The sequence below is a fragment of the Ascaphus truei genome, chromosome 14 (genome assembly GCF_040206685.1).
Source record: "Ascaphus truei isolate aAscTru1 chromosome 14, aAscTru1.hap1, whole genome shotgun sequence".
NCBI classification, from domain to species: Eukaryota; Metazoa; Chordata; class Amphibia; order Anura; family Ascaphidae; genus Ascaphus; species Ascaphus truei.
This window is the reverse complement of record NC_134496.1, coordinates 18,372,905-18,388,842: the sequence shown is the minus strand read 5'-3', so window position 1 is coordinate 18,388,842 and position 15,938 is coordinate 18,372,905. Positions and strand designations below refer to the sequence as shown.

The window sequence follows — 15,938 nt, the reverse complement described above, 5'->3', positions numbered from 1 at the left end:
ATAGAATATGTTCAGAAATCCGTTTCAAGTTAAAATGCAGCTAAAAATAGTTGGAAAACAGTACCTTAAATAGCAAATTGCAGGCAAAAGATGAATAAATTGCACGTTAGAAATAAAACATATGTCTTACAAAGTTGTAGATTGAAGTAGTAGGTAAAAATAAATGATATATATATATATATTTTAAAAAATGTTGCTATTAATTGGTGGGTTGCCCTTAAACAAGATGGCCGCCGATGGCCTCAGCGTGGAATGCGTTGCCAGCACTTCGTATACAAGTCTTACTCCGGCTCATGCCCATTGGCCGGCGCTGTAAGAGCGGCTCCTGCCCATTGGCCGGCGCTGTAAGAGCGGCTCCTGTCCATTGGCCGGCCCTGTAAGAGCGGCCGGTTGGTTCCGCCCACCCTGGGTATTGTCACAGAAGCAAAATGGCGGCGAACCGGAGCCTACACGCAGGTCTGAGCATACAATGGGGGCAATGCTCTGCAGGGGACGGGGTTGATGATCTGCAGACCGGGGGGCAAGTGTGCAATGCTTTGCAGGGAGGGGTGTAATGGAGCATTCCATGGCGGGGGTAAGGGTACAGTGCTTTGCAGGGAGGGATAAGGATGCAATCATCTGCAGAGAGGGTTATAATGGAGCAGTGCTTTGCAGTAAGGGATAAGGATGCAATCATCTGCAGAGAGGGTTATAATGGAGCAGTGCTTTGCAGTAAGAGATACGGATGCAATCATCTGCAGAGAGGGTTATAATGGAGCTGTGCTTTGCAGTAAGGGATAAGGATGCAATATTCTGCAGGGAAGGGATGTAATGGGGTGATGCCCTGTAGTGCGGACGTGAAAAGGTAAGATGCTCTGTATCAGCAGAACAGCTAGATGCAACGCACTGCAGAACTCAGTACTCAGTACTGAATTTGTAAGCTGCGACACTCTGCGGATCTCGGTACAATTGGAAGCTACGACGCTCTGCGCCTCAGTACATTTGTTAGTTACGATGCTCTGCGGCTCAATACACTTGTTAGGTGCGGCTCTTACTTCAAACATGAGATGCAGAGCTCTGTATCACTTTAGCAGTTAGGTGCAATGCTCTGCGGCTCTATACAGATGGATGCTCTGTTTCCCCCACTTAGGTTACTTCCCGCGGCCCCCTTTACGCGGCAGGCGCCCTTTACTCGGCATCAGGCCCCCATTACTCGGCATCAGGCCCGGCTTTCCCCCTCCACGGTCACCAGAGATCCCCTTAGCCAGTGAGGAGAGCCCTGGTAGCGACGATTCCAATGATGCAGGGGAGCCGGACCTGCCCCCCAACTTCAGCGGGCTCTGGGATGCTGCCCAGGAAAGCCCCCACGACTTCAACATCTGGATTAAGCTCCTGGAGTTTGTGGAAAAGGAGGTGAGGCGTGCACTGCGGTCAGGATGGGCAACTCCAGTTCTCCAGGACCACCAACATAGCTGTCACAATGTCACTTTCCCCCTCAGAACTGCCTGATCGCCGGTAGGAAGGCCTATGATGCGTTTCTCACGCGGTTTCCGTATTGTTACGGCTACTGGAAAAAATATGCAGACGCGGAGCATCACTTCAAAAATGAGGTGGAGACTGGAGAGGTACGAGTAACACAATGTGACCCTCCCAGCGCTGAATGACACTGACACAGACAGAAGGGAGCTATGAGTCTGTCCCATCCCCTGCAGGGTGACAGTCAGAAGGGAGTTATGAGTCTGTCCCTCCCCCCGCAGGGTGACACAGTGAAACAGACAGAAGGGAGCTATGAGTCTGTCCCTCCCCCCGCAGGGTGACACAGTGAAACAGACAGAAGGGAGCTATGAGTCTGTCCCTCCCCCTGCAGGGTGACACAGACAAAAGGGAGCTATGAGCCTGTCTCTCACCCCGCAGGGTGACAGGAGCTAAGAGTCTGTCCCTCCCCCCGCAGGGTGACAGTGACACAGACAGATGGAAGCTATGAGTCTGTCCCTCCCCCGCAGGGTGACAGACAGAAGGGTGCTATGAGTCTGTCCCTCCCCCTCCCCCCCTGCAGCGTGACACAGTGACACAGACAGAAGGGAGCTATGAGTCTGTCCCTCCCCCCGCAGCTTGGCACAGTGACAGACAGAAGGGAGCTATGAGCCTGTCCCTCCCCCCGCAGGGTGGCACAGTGACGGTCTCTGTGTGTTCCCTTTGTGTAGGTCTACTCCCGCGCTCTGCAGTCTTTTCCCCTGTGTGTGGATTTGTGGATACAATACATCATATACCTGAAGGACACCCTGGATATGACACTCCCGGAGTCTGCAGAGAGAGTGCGAGGGTGAGAGGGGGGACCATGTGTGTAAAAGGGGGGGGGGTTGTACCCTGTGTGTGTGTGTGTGTATATATATATATATATGTATTTTTGTCGGTATATGTCTGTATATTTTTCTGTGTTTACCAGACACCTGCAAAAACGTGGGTGTGTATATATATAAATCTATATCTCAACCTAGAAATAAGTTATTACTAAGACACAGAAACTATCTCGATTGCCATATCCACTGACCAATAGCGAGACACTCGAATTGCCACCCGCTGGGGGTATATATACCATCACCAACCTGAGGGATTGAGCAGGGGGTGTTTCTTTTTCCTGCCACTGTTGCAGTGTACACGGTGGTAAGATTGGTCCTTCACTGCACAGGTCTCGGGCTGTGTGATTTCATCTCCAACCCTGCCACCAGACTCTAATTGTATACAGTATCATAACCCAGTGAGGCCACATCATTAGTACATAGGAGCCTGCTGTAGGTAACCGGCCAGCATATCCATAGTTTGGCTTGTTGTCCGGCATATGTGTTTTGCCCTAGTATTTGGCATTACGCGCATACCTCATCCATCCCACTGAGTACGTCCTATACAGGTGCAACTGCCTGTTGTGAACCGCTGTCCGAGGACATTCCGCTTGAGTCCCCAGCAGGCTGTAATGTACCATCGGATTAACCCAGCGGGGGTCCCTCATATGCTTCTTTAAGCAAGTGTGTCTTAAGGTGGGTCTTAAAGGTGGATAGAGAGGGTGCTAGTTGGGTACTGAGGGGAAGGGCAGTCAGTGAAAAAGGTTTAAGGCGGGAGAGGGCTTTAGATACAAAGGGGGTAGAGAGAAGACATCCTTGAGAAGAACGTAAGAGTCGGGATGGTGCATAACGAGAAATTAGGGCTGAGATGTAAGGAGGGGCAGAAGAGTGTAAAGCTTTAAAAGTGAGGAGAAGAATGGAGTGTGAGATGCGGGATTTGATCGGAAGCCAGGAGAGGGATTTCATGAGGGGAGACGCTGAGACAGATCTCGGAAAGAGTAGAGTGATTCTGGCAGCAGCATTTAGGATAGATTGTAGGGGAGACAGGTGAGAGGCAGGAAGGCCGGACAGCAGGAGGTTACAGTAATCAAGACGGGAGACAATGAGGGCCTGAGTCAGTTTTAGCAGTCGAGCAACAGAGGAAAGGGCGTATCTTTGTTATATTGCGGAGGAAAAAGCGACCAGTTATAGAAATGTTTTGAATGTGAGGGGCGAATGTGAGAGAGGAGTCGAGTGTGACCCCTAGGCAGCGTGCTTGGGCTACTGGGTGAATGATCGTAGTTCCAACAGTAATGTGGAAGGAGGTAGTAGGGCCAGGTTTGGGAGGAAGTATGAGGAGCTCTGTTTTAGCCATGTTGAGTTTAAGGCGACGGAGGGCCATCCAAGATGATATAGCAGAGAGACATTCAGAAACTTTGGTTTGTACAGCAGGTGTAAGGTCGGGTGTTGAAAAGTATATTTGTGTGTCGTCAGCATCGAGGTGATATTTAAACCCAAAAGATGTCATTAGGTCACCTAGAGAGAGGTGTGTAAAGAGAAAAGAGAAGAGGTCCCAGGACAGAGCCCTGGGGTACCCCCACAGAGAGATCAATAGAGGAGGAGGTGTTAGCAGAAGAGACACTGAAAGTACGATGGGAGAGGTAGGATGAGATCCAGGATAGAGCTTTGTTCCGAATACCAAGAGTATGGAGAATGTGGAGGAGAAGAGGGTGGTCCACAGTGTCAAATGCTGCAGAGAGGTCAAGTAACATGAGCAGAGTGTAATGACCTCTGTCTTTGGCAGCATGGAGGTCGTCAGTTATTTTAGTGAGGGCTGTTTCCGTGGAGTGAGCAGTGCGGAAGCCAGATTGTAGAGGGTCTAGGAGAGAATAGGTGTTGAGAAAATGGAGCAAGCGAGAGAATATAAGACGTTCAAGGAGTTTAGAGGCAAAAGGCAGGAGGGAGACAGGTCGATAGTTAGAAAGACAGGTAGGGTCAAGCTTGCTGTTTTTGAGCAATGGTATGACTGTTGCATGTTTGAAGGAGGATGGAAAGGTTCCAGAGCAGAGGGAGGAGTTAAAAATGTGTGTGAGCGTAGGGATTATAGTAGGAGCAAGAGGTTTTAGGAGATGGGAGGGAATGGGGTCAAGAGGGCAAGTGGTAGAGAGGGAAAGAGGCGATCAACAGCGACACATCCTCTGAGACAGTGGAAAAAGAGTCAAGGCAGGCAGGAGGAGAGTTAGGAAGAGGTGTAGGATGGGAGGAAGAAACAGAGGGGATGTTCTGCCGTATGGATTCCACCTTTTCCTTAAAATAGTTAGCAAAGTCTTGAGCGGAGATGGAGGAAGGAGAGGCAGCTGAGGGTGGTTTGAGTAGAGTATCAAAGACAGAGAACAGTCGGCGTTTGTTAGACTTGTGCATGTTGATTAGTGCAGAAAAGTAGGCTTGTTTAGCTTGCGAGAGGGCAGAGTTGAAACAGGATAGCATACATTTGTAGTGAAGGAAGTCTGCGAGAGTGTGAGACTTCCTCCAGAGGCGTTCAGAGGAACGAGTGGAGGAACGCAGCATGCGTGTGTGGGAATTTAGCCAGGGTCTAGGGTTAGAAGGGCGAGTGCGGCAGAGAGAAAGTGGGGCATGTAAATCAAGAGAGGAGGACAAGGCAGAGTTATATTTCCTGACCAGGTTGTCAGGGTCTGTAGCAGAGCTGAGAGAGGAGAGGGAGAAGCGTAAAGTGGACTCAAAGTCAGGTAAGTGAATAGAGAGCAGGTTTCTGCAGAACCGGGGGGGGTAGATGGAGGTGGAGAAGGGGAGAAGCGAGATAGAGAGAATGAGATGAGATGATGGTCAGAGAGAGGAAAAGGGGAAATGGAGAAATCGGAGAGAGTGAAGTTCTTAGTGAAAACCAGGTCTAAGTAGTGGCCATCCTTGTGGGTGCTGGCTGCAGTCCACTGTTGAAGGCCAAAAGAAGAGGTTAGAGAAAGAAAGCGGGAAGCCCAAGTGAGAGAGGGGTCATCAATGTGGCAATTGAAGTCCCCAAGGAGAAGAACAGGGGAGTCTGAGGAGAGGAAGAAAGAGAGCCAGGATTCAAAGTGAGAGAGAAAGGCAGAAGGGGGATGAGTAGAGGTAGGTGGGCGATAGATGACCGGGAGAGGAGAGAAGATCTGGACAGTGTGAGCCTCAAAGGAGGGAAAAGCAAGAGATGGAGGAATAAGAAGGGTTCGGTAACGGCAGAGAGAGGAGAGCAGGAGCCCCACACCTCCACCCTTGCCGTCAGTACATGGAGTGTGGGAGAAGGAAAGGCCACCATAAGAGAGGGCAGCTTCCAGAGCAGAGTCGGAGTGAGTGAGCCAGGTCTCAGTTATAGCAAATAGGAGCAGAGAGTGAGAGAGAAAGAAGTCATGCACAGAGAGGAACTTGTTAGAAAGGGAGCGAGCATTCCAAAGGGCACAGGAGAAAGGGAGAGAGGAGGGAGGGTGGCAGGGGATGGGTATGAGGTTAAAGGGGTTGACACCAGAAGGAGTAGAGGTTGCAATTGGCAGACGAGGACGAGCGCATGTAGGAATCAGGCAGGGACCAGGATTGGGAGAGATATCCCCAGAAGCAAGGAGGAGAAGCATGGAAAGAAAGAGGATGTCTGAGGATGATTTGTAAGGGTGTTTTTTAGTGCAGGGGATATAGCTGTGTGGTGTCAGAGGACGCAGGTAAGAAAGGAGTTCATGTGAGCTGAGAAGTGGGGAAGGAAGGAGAGATGGAGATATATGAATAGAGTTAGAGACATACTGAGGCTGAGGCGACGTCGCGTCAAAAACAATTGCATTGTCGCCGTCGTCTGCACTTATAGTGCACGACCAAGCAACAGCGCTACCAAAAATCTGGTAATCATGGTTATTTGATTTTAGTTTTTTTCAGCAACGGTCTCCCCTTATGGCCAATCAGAGAGCTTCTCTGTCCCTCTGCCTTCCCCTTTTATGACGTCACTGGCCTTGTAGCCAACGACGTCGCCTAAACTTCAGATACAACTATCGCAATGCTGACGGGTGACGTCATCGGTCGCGTCGCTGTCGCCGGTACTATAAGCGCAGCTTTAGTCTTCAGTATCTAAGAAGGTAGTAACGGATGCTTAACATTGCTCCCTTCTTATACGCTCAGGACAAAGAGCTATAAATTATTTCTCTTGCCTACGGTAACTAGACTAAATGACATACCTGTTTCTCACAAAGATAAAACACACACTGATTTTCTCAGGAAGATAAAGAACTCAGAAAAATGTCTCTCTTTCTAGCACTGATATATATCAGAAAATATAAATCACAGACAAGAATCCTAGGAACTGTTTAAAATAAGACAGAGCTATACAAGAGAGAGCAAATGGAAATATTACTGTATACTCATTTGCATGTCTTAGACAGGTCAGCAACCCCGCCTTTCACCATTATCACACAGCACTTCCACTGCAGCCAGGGATTCTGGGAAATGACATGCAAATGAGCACACAGTGCCACTTTTTGCTTCAAAACCATTTTTAACATGGTTCCCTATATGCTTAAGCTTGCTGCATGGTCACAGCTCTAAGCTCCAGTGACGCCTCTCCCACCCCTGCAGTGTATGGGGGGGGATAATGCCCGTCCCCCAGTGACGCCTCTCCCACCCCTGCAGTGTATGGGGGGGGGGGTAATGCCCGGTCCCCAGTGACGCCTCTCCCACCCCTGCAGTGTTTGGGAGGGGGGTAATGCCGGCCCCCAGTGACGCCTCTCCCACCCCTGCAGTGTTTGGGAGGGGGGTAATGCCGGCCCCCAGTGACGCCTCTCCCACCCCTGCAGTGTATGGGGGAGGGGTAATGCCGGCCCCCAGTGACGCCTCTCCCACCCCTGCAGTGTTTGGGGGGGGGGGGGTAATGCCGGCCCCCAGTGACGCCTCTCCCACCCCTGCAGTGTTTGGGGGGGGGGGTAATGCCGGCCCCCAGTGACGCCTCTCCCACCCCTGCAGGGTATTTAAGTCGGCGGTGGCGAGTGCGGGGCTGAATTTCCACTCGGACAAGCTGTGGGAGTTGTACACAAAGTGGGAGGCGGAGCAGGGGAATCTGCGAGCTGTCACCGCGCTGTATGACCATGTGCTACGTGTCCCGACCAATCTCTACCGGCAGCACTACGACAGGTGAGGGGATCGTCTGTCTCTATCTCCCATCCCCCGCTCTCTTTCTATCGCCCCCCGCCCCAACTCTCTTCTCTCTCCCCTTTCCCTCCAGTTTTAAGGAGCACGTCTCCTCTAACCCCCCCCGGGACATCCTTACCCCGGAGGAATTCCAGTGGATCCGCACCAAGGTAGTGTCCGAGCAGGAGAACGACCAGATAGCCACTGATGACTCTCCCACTGCAGCGGAGGACGACACCGCCGCCGTGCCCGAGGACCCTGTCTCGGTGTGTATACGCATATATAGCTCTGGGAAATACAGCGGCCACAGGGGTCCCCATCACTGCATGATAGTCATAGGGATATACAGGTGTAATACATATAGTGACCACAGGGTGTCACCGTCACTGCATGATGGTCATAGGGATATACAGGTGTAATACATATAGTGACCACAGGGTGTCACCGTCACTGCATGATAGTCATAGGGATATACAGGTGTAATACATATAGTGACCACAGGGTGTCACCGTCACTGCGTGATACCCATAGGGATATACAGGTGTAATACATATAGTGACCACAGGGTGTCACCGTCACTGCATGATAGTCATAGGGATATACAGGTGTAATACATATAGTGACCACAGGGGGTCCCCATCACTGCATGATAGTCATAGGGATATACAGGTGTAATACATATAGTGAACCACAGGGTGTCACCGTCACTGCATGATGGTCATAGGGATATACAGGTGTAATACATATAGTGACCACAGGGTGTCACCGTCACTGCATGATAGTCATAGGGATATACAGGTGTAATACATATAGTGACCACAGGGTGTCACCGTCACTGCATGATAGTCATAGGGATATACAGGTGTAATACATATAGTGACCACAGGGTGTCACCGTCACTGCATGATGGTCATAGGGATATACAGGTGTAATACATATAGTGACCACAGGGTGTCACCGTCACTGCATGATAGTCATAGGGATATACAGGTGTAATACATATAGTGACCACACGGTGTCACCGTCACTGCATGATAGTCATAGGGATATACAGATGTAATACATATAGTGACCACAGGGTGTCACCGTCACTGCATGATAGTCATAGGGATATACAGATGTAATACATATAGTGACCACAGGGTGTCACCGTCACTGCATGATAGTCATAGGGATATACAGGTGTAATACATATAGTGACCACAGGGTGTCACCGTCACTGCGTGATACCCATAGGGATATACAGGTGTAATAGACAGTGACCACAGGGTGTCACTGTCACTGCGTGATACCCATAGGGATATACAGGTGTAATACACACACTGATCACGGGGGGGAGAGAGGTGGTGTGTATCACTTGTGATCACGTTCACACGTGTCAGGTCTGCAACCGTGCTTTGCACCATTATCTCCTAGCATATAGTACTTCCTACTGCAGCAAGGGATTCTGGGAAATGACATGTAACATCAGCACAGTGTCGCCTTTTGCATGGACCCCTACAGACTTGTGGCTGCCGCAGAGCCTGGCTTAAGGAATCCCCGGCTGCAGTGGAGATAATGGGGAAGAGCAGGATACAGACCGGCCTGAGACTTGGAATTTGACGTTTATTTGCTGTATGCGATACGGTGGAGGGTGTTTGTCATTTATTTTTATTTTTACCCACCACAACTTATTTAAGGTATAGTTATACAGTGGAGGTTTTTTGTCACCTTTTTCACCCACCATAACTTAAAAGGTGGAAGGCAGGGGTGCGCAAAATTCCTGCGCTGCGCCTCCGCCCACCCCCCGCCTGCTCTCTCCCTGTGTCAAGCCCCCCTGCCCCCGTTACCTCAAATGATGCTCGGGGTCATGTGACGTCATTTGACGATGCGTGGACTGGAGCCAGGTAAATGAGCAGGGCCCCCCCCAAAAAAAGTCGTGTGTGTGTGTGTGTGTGTACAGGAACTCTGATGCAGGTAGAAAAAGAGAGAAAAAAAGAGAAAATAGTGCAACACAGTTTAATCAATAAAAAACGGAGCAAAGAAGCTCAGGCCACTCACATATTATAGATGTAAATACGGCAATGTGACCACTCGGGTCCTGCAGCGGTGTTCAGCTGTTAAAACGGAGCGAGGGGAGTCTTTGTACATCAAACAGCAATTTCTCACGCTGCCTACTTCCGGATTCGGGTGACGTCATCAGTCTCGACAGCCAATGGGGATTCGGAACTCGTCTCAGACCAAGCCCCCCGGATACGCCGATATCGCCGATTGAAGGCAGCAAGTACTCAACTCAAATTTAAAACCACCGCTCCAAGCCGGCACACTGCAGGGGATGGTATTCCACAAGTGGCTCCAACTACCCTACGCGTTTCATTCGGGTGAAACCGAACTTCCTCAGGGGTGTATGAATGCAGAATGCAGAGTCCAGTTAAAATAGTCCCTAGGGGCGTCGACGTCATGACGCAAAAGGGGCCGGCGCAACAGTGACCGGTTCATAGCGAAGTAGTACAATAAATCATTTACATATATAAACAACACTACCATTATACAAACGGATATTAAAACACACAGAAAAATTATAATATCTAGAACTGGAGAAAATAATACATTCTGGGAGAGATGATGTATGTAGAGAATCTGGATAAAACAAACAAAATATTAGTAGACGAAAAGACATGTAACTAATGCACTCACAGAGAGAATCTGACCACATAAAACTCTAAAAATATAATAACGACTTGAGTGCAGAGGTACTGATCTGATCTAAATGTCAAATAGATATATAAAGTACTGATAAAGTCTATATTACATTTAAAAAATGAAATAATTGTCCACAACATCTTTTAGAAAATAACTAAATTTAAAAATATTAAAACTTTTAATTAAAAACATATACAAAATTAAACTCCCTGAATTGGAGATAATGATACTATAGACGAGATAATAAATTACACCGTTAAATCAGATTAGCATTAAGACAAGCAAAGGGGACCAGATATTGAATGAGCATAGTAATATTAGTGCAAAAAGGAGACTAGATCTCTCTCTATGTTTAGACCTAAAGGTTTAAGAGTTTTTAGCTTGTGTATCCAGAAGGTTTCTTGTTGGGAAACTTCCTGGATACGATTGCCACCCGTCCAGTGTGGTTTCACAATGTCAATACGCTGGTATAAGAGACCCAAAGGGTTACACTGATGCACTAACTTAAAGTGCAAGGACACGTTATGGCTCTGTAACCCATTAGTAATATTTCCAATAAGCTCCAATATCCTGACACGTAGAGGTCGGATAGTACCACCTACATATTGAAGTCCGCAGGGACATTGGAGCAGATAAACGACTGAACCGTTTTTACAATTAATACAATTCTTCATTTTAAAAGTCTCCTTAGAAACATTGGATGAGAAGCGGTCAGATGTAATTTTAGCATATCCACAGGCCTTGCACTTTGGGTGAGAAACCTAAAGGGTTTGTTTAAATGCACAGCCAGGTATTCTCAATGGGTAATGGTTTTAAGAGAATGGGAGCTAGTTTATCTTTCAAATTCCGTGCCTGCGAATAAACCACTTGTGCTCGATCTGGTAGAAAATCTTTTAAAATGTGGTCACCCAATAGTTATTTTCTAAAAGATTTTGTGGACAATTATTTCATTTTTTAAATGTAATATAGACTTTATCAGTACTTTATATATCTATTTGACATTTAGATCAGATCAGTACCTCTGCACTCAAGTCGTTATTATATTTTTAGAATTTTATATGGTCAGATTCTCTGTGAGTGCTTTAGTTACATGTCTTTTCGTCTACTAATATTTTGTTTGTTTTATCCAGATTCTCTACATACATCATCCCTCCCAGAATGTATTATTTTCTCCAGTTCTAGATATTATAATTTTTCTGTGTGTTTTAATATCCGTTTGTATAATGGTAGTGTTGTTTATATATGTAAATGATTTATTGTACTACTTCGCTATGAACCCGTCACTGTTGCGCCGGCCCCTTTTGCGTCATGACGTCGACGCCCCTAGGGACTATTTTAACTGGACTCTGCACTCTGTATTCATACACCCCTGAGGAAGTTCGGTTTCACCCGAATGAAACGCGTAGGGTAGTTCGAGCCACTTGTGGAATACCATCCCCTGCAGTGTGCCGACTTGGAGCGGTGGTTTTAAATTTGAGTTGAGTACTTGCTACCTTCAATCGGCGATATCGGCGTATCCGGGGGGCTTGGTCTGAGACGAGTTCCAAATCCCCATTGGCTGTCGAGACTGATGACGTCACCCGAATCCGGAAGTAGGCAGCGTGAGAAATTGCTGTTTGATGTACAAAGACTCCCCTCGCTCCGTTTCAACAGCTGAACACCGCTGCAGGACCCCGAGTGGTCACATTGCCGTATTTACATCTATAATATGTGAGTGGCCTGAGCTTCTTTGCTCCGTTTTTTATTGATTAAACTGTGTGCCACTATTTTCTCTTTTTTCTCTCTTTTTTCTCTCTTTTTGTTATACCTGCATGAGAGTTCCTGTCTCCAGATTCCCTGAGTGATCACCCCATACAACCAGCGGAGTTTGCGCTTTCAGTGCTTCTGTACCATATCCTGAGGGGTTTCCGAATCCCTACACCAGCAGCATCTCCATTGGTGATATTAATTAGTATTTGTTCAATTTTGATTTAATTTGTATATAGGGTTTGCGCTTCACGTAAACAAAGTTTGGTGCTTATCCCATAACACAATAATAGACCATATGATACCAGTTGAAGCACAACATCAAGGGACAGCACTCAGGTAACAAGGGACAGCACACAAGTAACAAGGGACAGCACACAGGTAAGTTGATCACAAGTTCTTTGTATTGAAAAAAAGACAATACTTTTCCAATACAAAGAACCTGTGATCAATTTACCTGTGTGCTGTCCCTTGATGATGTGCTTCAACCGGTATCGTGTGTGTGTGTGGTGTGTGTGTGGTGTGTACACACATACGCACACGCACACGTGCACACACACGTACGTACGCACACACACGCACAAGTACGCACGCACACGTAATGCGCACACACACATACGTATGCGCACACACGCACGTACGCGTGCACACACACGTACGCGTGCACACACACGTACGCGCTCTCACACACGTATGCGCGCACACATATACATACATACACACACACACAACAGCCACCAGGTGTCACCATAACTGCAATACCCATAGGATTGTTCAGGTACAGGATGCCTGTGACAGGGTAAATAAAAGCCACCAGTTATATGCCTGAAAAACCTATGTCTAGTCTGCAGTGCAGCACTGACTAGGTTAACTTCAGCTGGGAACCTCAGGACAATTAGTTGGATCCCAGCTGCCTAATCAAGGTGTGTTAAAACCCAGGCTATAGACACATGGATCTTGGTTGTTGATGAGAGAGGAGTAAGCTGCTGCTAAAGAGATTTCCTGATACAAGGTCTGATAAACAAAGTAACTGAATTATAAACTGTCTGTCTCCTGCTTAGAAAAGGGATTGCTGCCTGAGTTACACACTGTCTGCTAAAGAGAAACTGTTTTGTTTTTGCTGAAGAAAAGCTATTTTTGTTTTGTGTGTTGTATATCTGTTAAGGCTAAATAAATAAGCCTTGGCAAGAAACACACGTCTGTAGTTGCATGTACCCTGCAACATATGGTGTAAAGAATTGGGAAGGTTTTTTTCAAAAGGCTCCTGCAGTTAAAGGGACACACACACACACACACACACAAATGGAAGAAATGTTGAAAGAGTTTCTGTGTGAGCAAACCAGACAGCAGGGACAGTTAATGCAGGAGCAGACCAAACAGCAGGGACTGTTAATGCAGGAGCATACCAAACAGCAGGGACAGTTAATGCAGGAGCAGGCCCGGCTGCAAGCGGAGAGAGATGAAAGACTACAAGCAGCACAGGATGAACGGATTGCCAAGCTGCTGACCCAATTCCAAGGGTCTGCCAGTGCAGAACTAGCAAGCAGACCCCCTATACTCCTGAGGAGAATGGCTCCGAACGAGGATCCAGAGGCTTTTTTACTGACTTTTGAAAGAGTTGCCGAAGCTCAGGGCTGGGCTGCAGATCGCTGGGCAACTGCTTTGGTCCCGCTCTTCATAGGAGAAGCCCAGGCCTCATATCAGTGCCTCCCAGCAGATCAGGCAACGGACTACCGACAAGTAATCGACATACTGGATCGCTTAGGTCTGACCCCAGAGACTTACCGGCAGCAGTTCCGGAGCCTGAAGTACACCGCTAAGATGAGACCCCGGGTCCTCGCTCAGCGATTATTGGACTTATGTACGCGCTGGATACAACCCGAGGAGTGCACTAAGGAGGCAATTCTTGAGCAGGTGGTTTTGGAACAATTTCTACAAATAATACCCCCTTCCGCACGCTCGTGGGTAAAACGCCACGCTGCTGAAACCCTAGCTTTGGCGGTCCAACTCGTGGAGAACTTCCTTGGGGCTGAGCAGCAGGCGAGTGTCCTGGACCCGACTCCACCGGCACTTGCGGACGCCCAAAGAGGGAGGTCGGATCAACGGGGAACCTACGGCCCGTCACGGAACCGCCAAGTCCAACGGAAGGAGCAGTCATTCCAGCAAGGACGGAGTCCAAATGCTGGTCCCCGCAGAGACCCTCATCTCCTTCCTGATGTCGGCTCGTCTCAAAATGAGAGGAACTTCCGAGGACGGCGCCCACAGGACCCACCAGATGCCTGGTCTCCAGTAACCGGTCCAGCGGAGCGCTATCCACAACCCCCTCCTGCGAGGGAACCCTCTCCATGTTCCGCCTGCGGAGAACAAGGCCACCGGTATGTGGACTGTCCACTGATGGAGTGTTCATTCAGCAGAACCGTCGCCTCGGCCTTTACTGGGGAAAATTACAATCCCTGGCTACTTCCAGCCCTGATTGGGGGAAAAACCGTCCAGGCCCTTGTAGATTCGGGCTCTGGGAAAACTCTGGTCCTACAGGAACTGTTACCGCCCAACGTGTGTTCTTTTGACTCCCCGTGGAGCATAGAATGTATACACGGCGATGTAAAACGCTATCCGACGGCCAAAATCCGGCTACAGGTAAAAGGTCAGGAGGCTTACCTCGAAGTAGGAGTCGCTCCTTGGCTCCCTGCCCCCGTTGTGCTCGGTCGGGACTGGCCTTTCTTTTCAGACCTAATGGCCCCAGTCTTTCACGAGGAGCCTCCTTCTAGGGCTCAGGAGAACCCTGGCAAACTGTTCCCCTTCTCGGCAGACCTTTTTCCAAGTAGACACCGGGTTCAAAAGACCCGGAAGCAAAGACGCTTGGACAAACAGGACTGGTTGCAGAAATCTGGGTCTCAAGGTGACCATTCTAGTAGTCAGAGGTCACAAGTGATGGCTGGGGATGGCCAAAGGGAGGGGGATATGGGCCATGGAGATTTACCAGACCTGTACCTCCCTGACTTTCGCCAGAAGCAAAGGGAAGACCCAGTCCTTGCTAGACAGTATGACAAGGTGGTAAAAATTGATGAACAGATTTTAGATGCACAGGGGGTGATAGTATTCCCCCATTTTGAGCTTTCAAAGGATATCCTATATAGGGTGAATAGGCAGACACAAACGGGAGGTCACCAGACAGATATTGGTTCCCAAGGCGTTTGTTAAATCTGTGTTCACTCTAGCCCATACTGTCCCTTCGGGTGGTCACCTGGGCAGGGATAAAACATTGGACCGTATTTCATCCCGATTCTATTGGCCAGGGATGCATAGTGATATTGCTAAGCTATGTGCAGCATGTCCGGAGTGCCAGCTAACTAGTCCAAAAGGACAAAAACAAGCCCCTTTGGTTCCTCTACCCTTGGTGTCAGTTCCCTTTGAGAGGATTGGGGTAGACTTGGTAGGACCTCTAGAACCTTCTGCGAAAGGACACAGGTTTATCCTTGTAATAGTTGATTATGCGACAAGATATCCTGAGGCGTTCCCCCTGAGAACAGCAACGGCGAAGCAAGTAGCCAACAAGTTGTTGGAACTATTCTCACGGGTTGGACTTCCCCAGGTTATGTTGACAGACCAAGGTACAAATTTCATGGCTAAACTGATGCAGGATGTCTTAAAGTTACTAGAGGTCAAGTCTGTTCGGACATCGGTCTACCATCCACAGACTGACGGATTGGTGGAAAGATTTAACCGAACTCTAAAAGGGATGCTGAGAAAGTTTGTAGATTCAGAGTAGAGAGCCTAGGATGAACTTCTCCCTTTTCTGCTGTTTGCAGTGCGGGATGTTCCCCAGGCCTCCACAGGATTCTCTCCATTTGAACTGCTCTATGGCCGCCAACCCCGGGGTATCCTAGAATTCCTAATGGAGTCCTGGGAGGAACACCAGTCCCCTTCTAAGAATACCCGGCAATATGTACTAGACCTTAGGAAGCGCCTAGATGTGGTCGGCCATTTTGCCAGGGAGAATCTTAGATCAGCCCAGGACAGTCAGGAGAGACATTACAATCAGAATGCTCGCATGAGTGTTTC

The 15,938-nt window shown here is 48.5% G+C and overlaps 1 protein-coding gene across 2 annotated transcripts in view; it reads left to right on the top strand.

Moving 5' to 3' along the window:
• Nucleotides 1-383: 383 nt before the first annotated feature.
• LOC142465711 (pre-mRNA-processing factor 39-like) overlaps nt 384-15,938 on the top strand; it is a 37,080-nt gene continuing 21,525 nt past the window's right edge. For both annotated transcript variants that reach the window (XM_075569929.1, XM_075569928.1), the window contains exons 1-6: nt 384-456; nt 1,130-1,392; nt 1,479-1,604; nt 2,184-2,302; nt 7,284-7,451; nt 7,543-7,714. In XM_075569929.1, the coding sequence (XP_075426044.1) occupies nt 429-456; nt 1,130-1,392; nt 1,479-1,604; nt 2,184-2,302; nt 7,284-7,451; nt 7,543-7,714 (876 nt within the window). In that variant the 5' untranslated portion in view covers nt 384-428. The remainder of the gene's footprint in view (nt 457-1,129; nt 1,393-1,478; nt 1,605-2,183; nt 2,303-7,283; nt 7,452-7,542; nt 7,715-15,938) is intronic.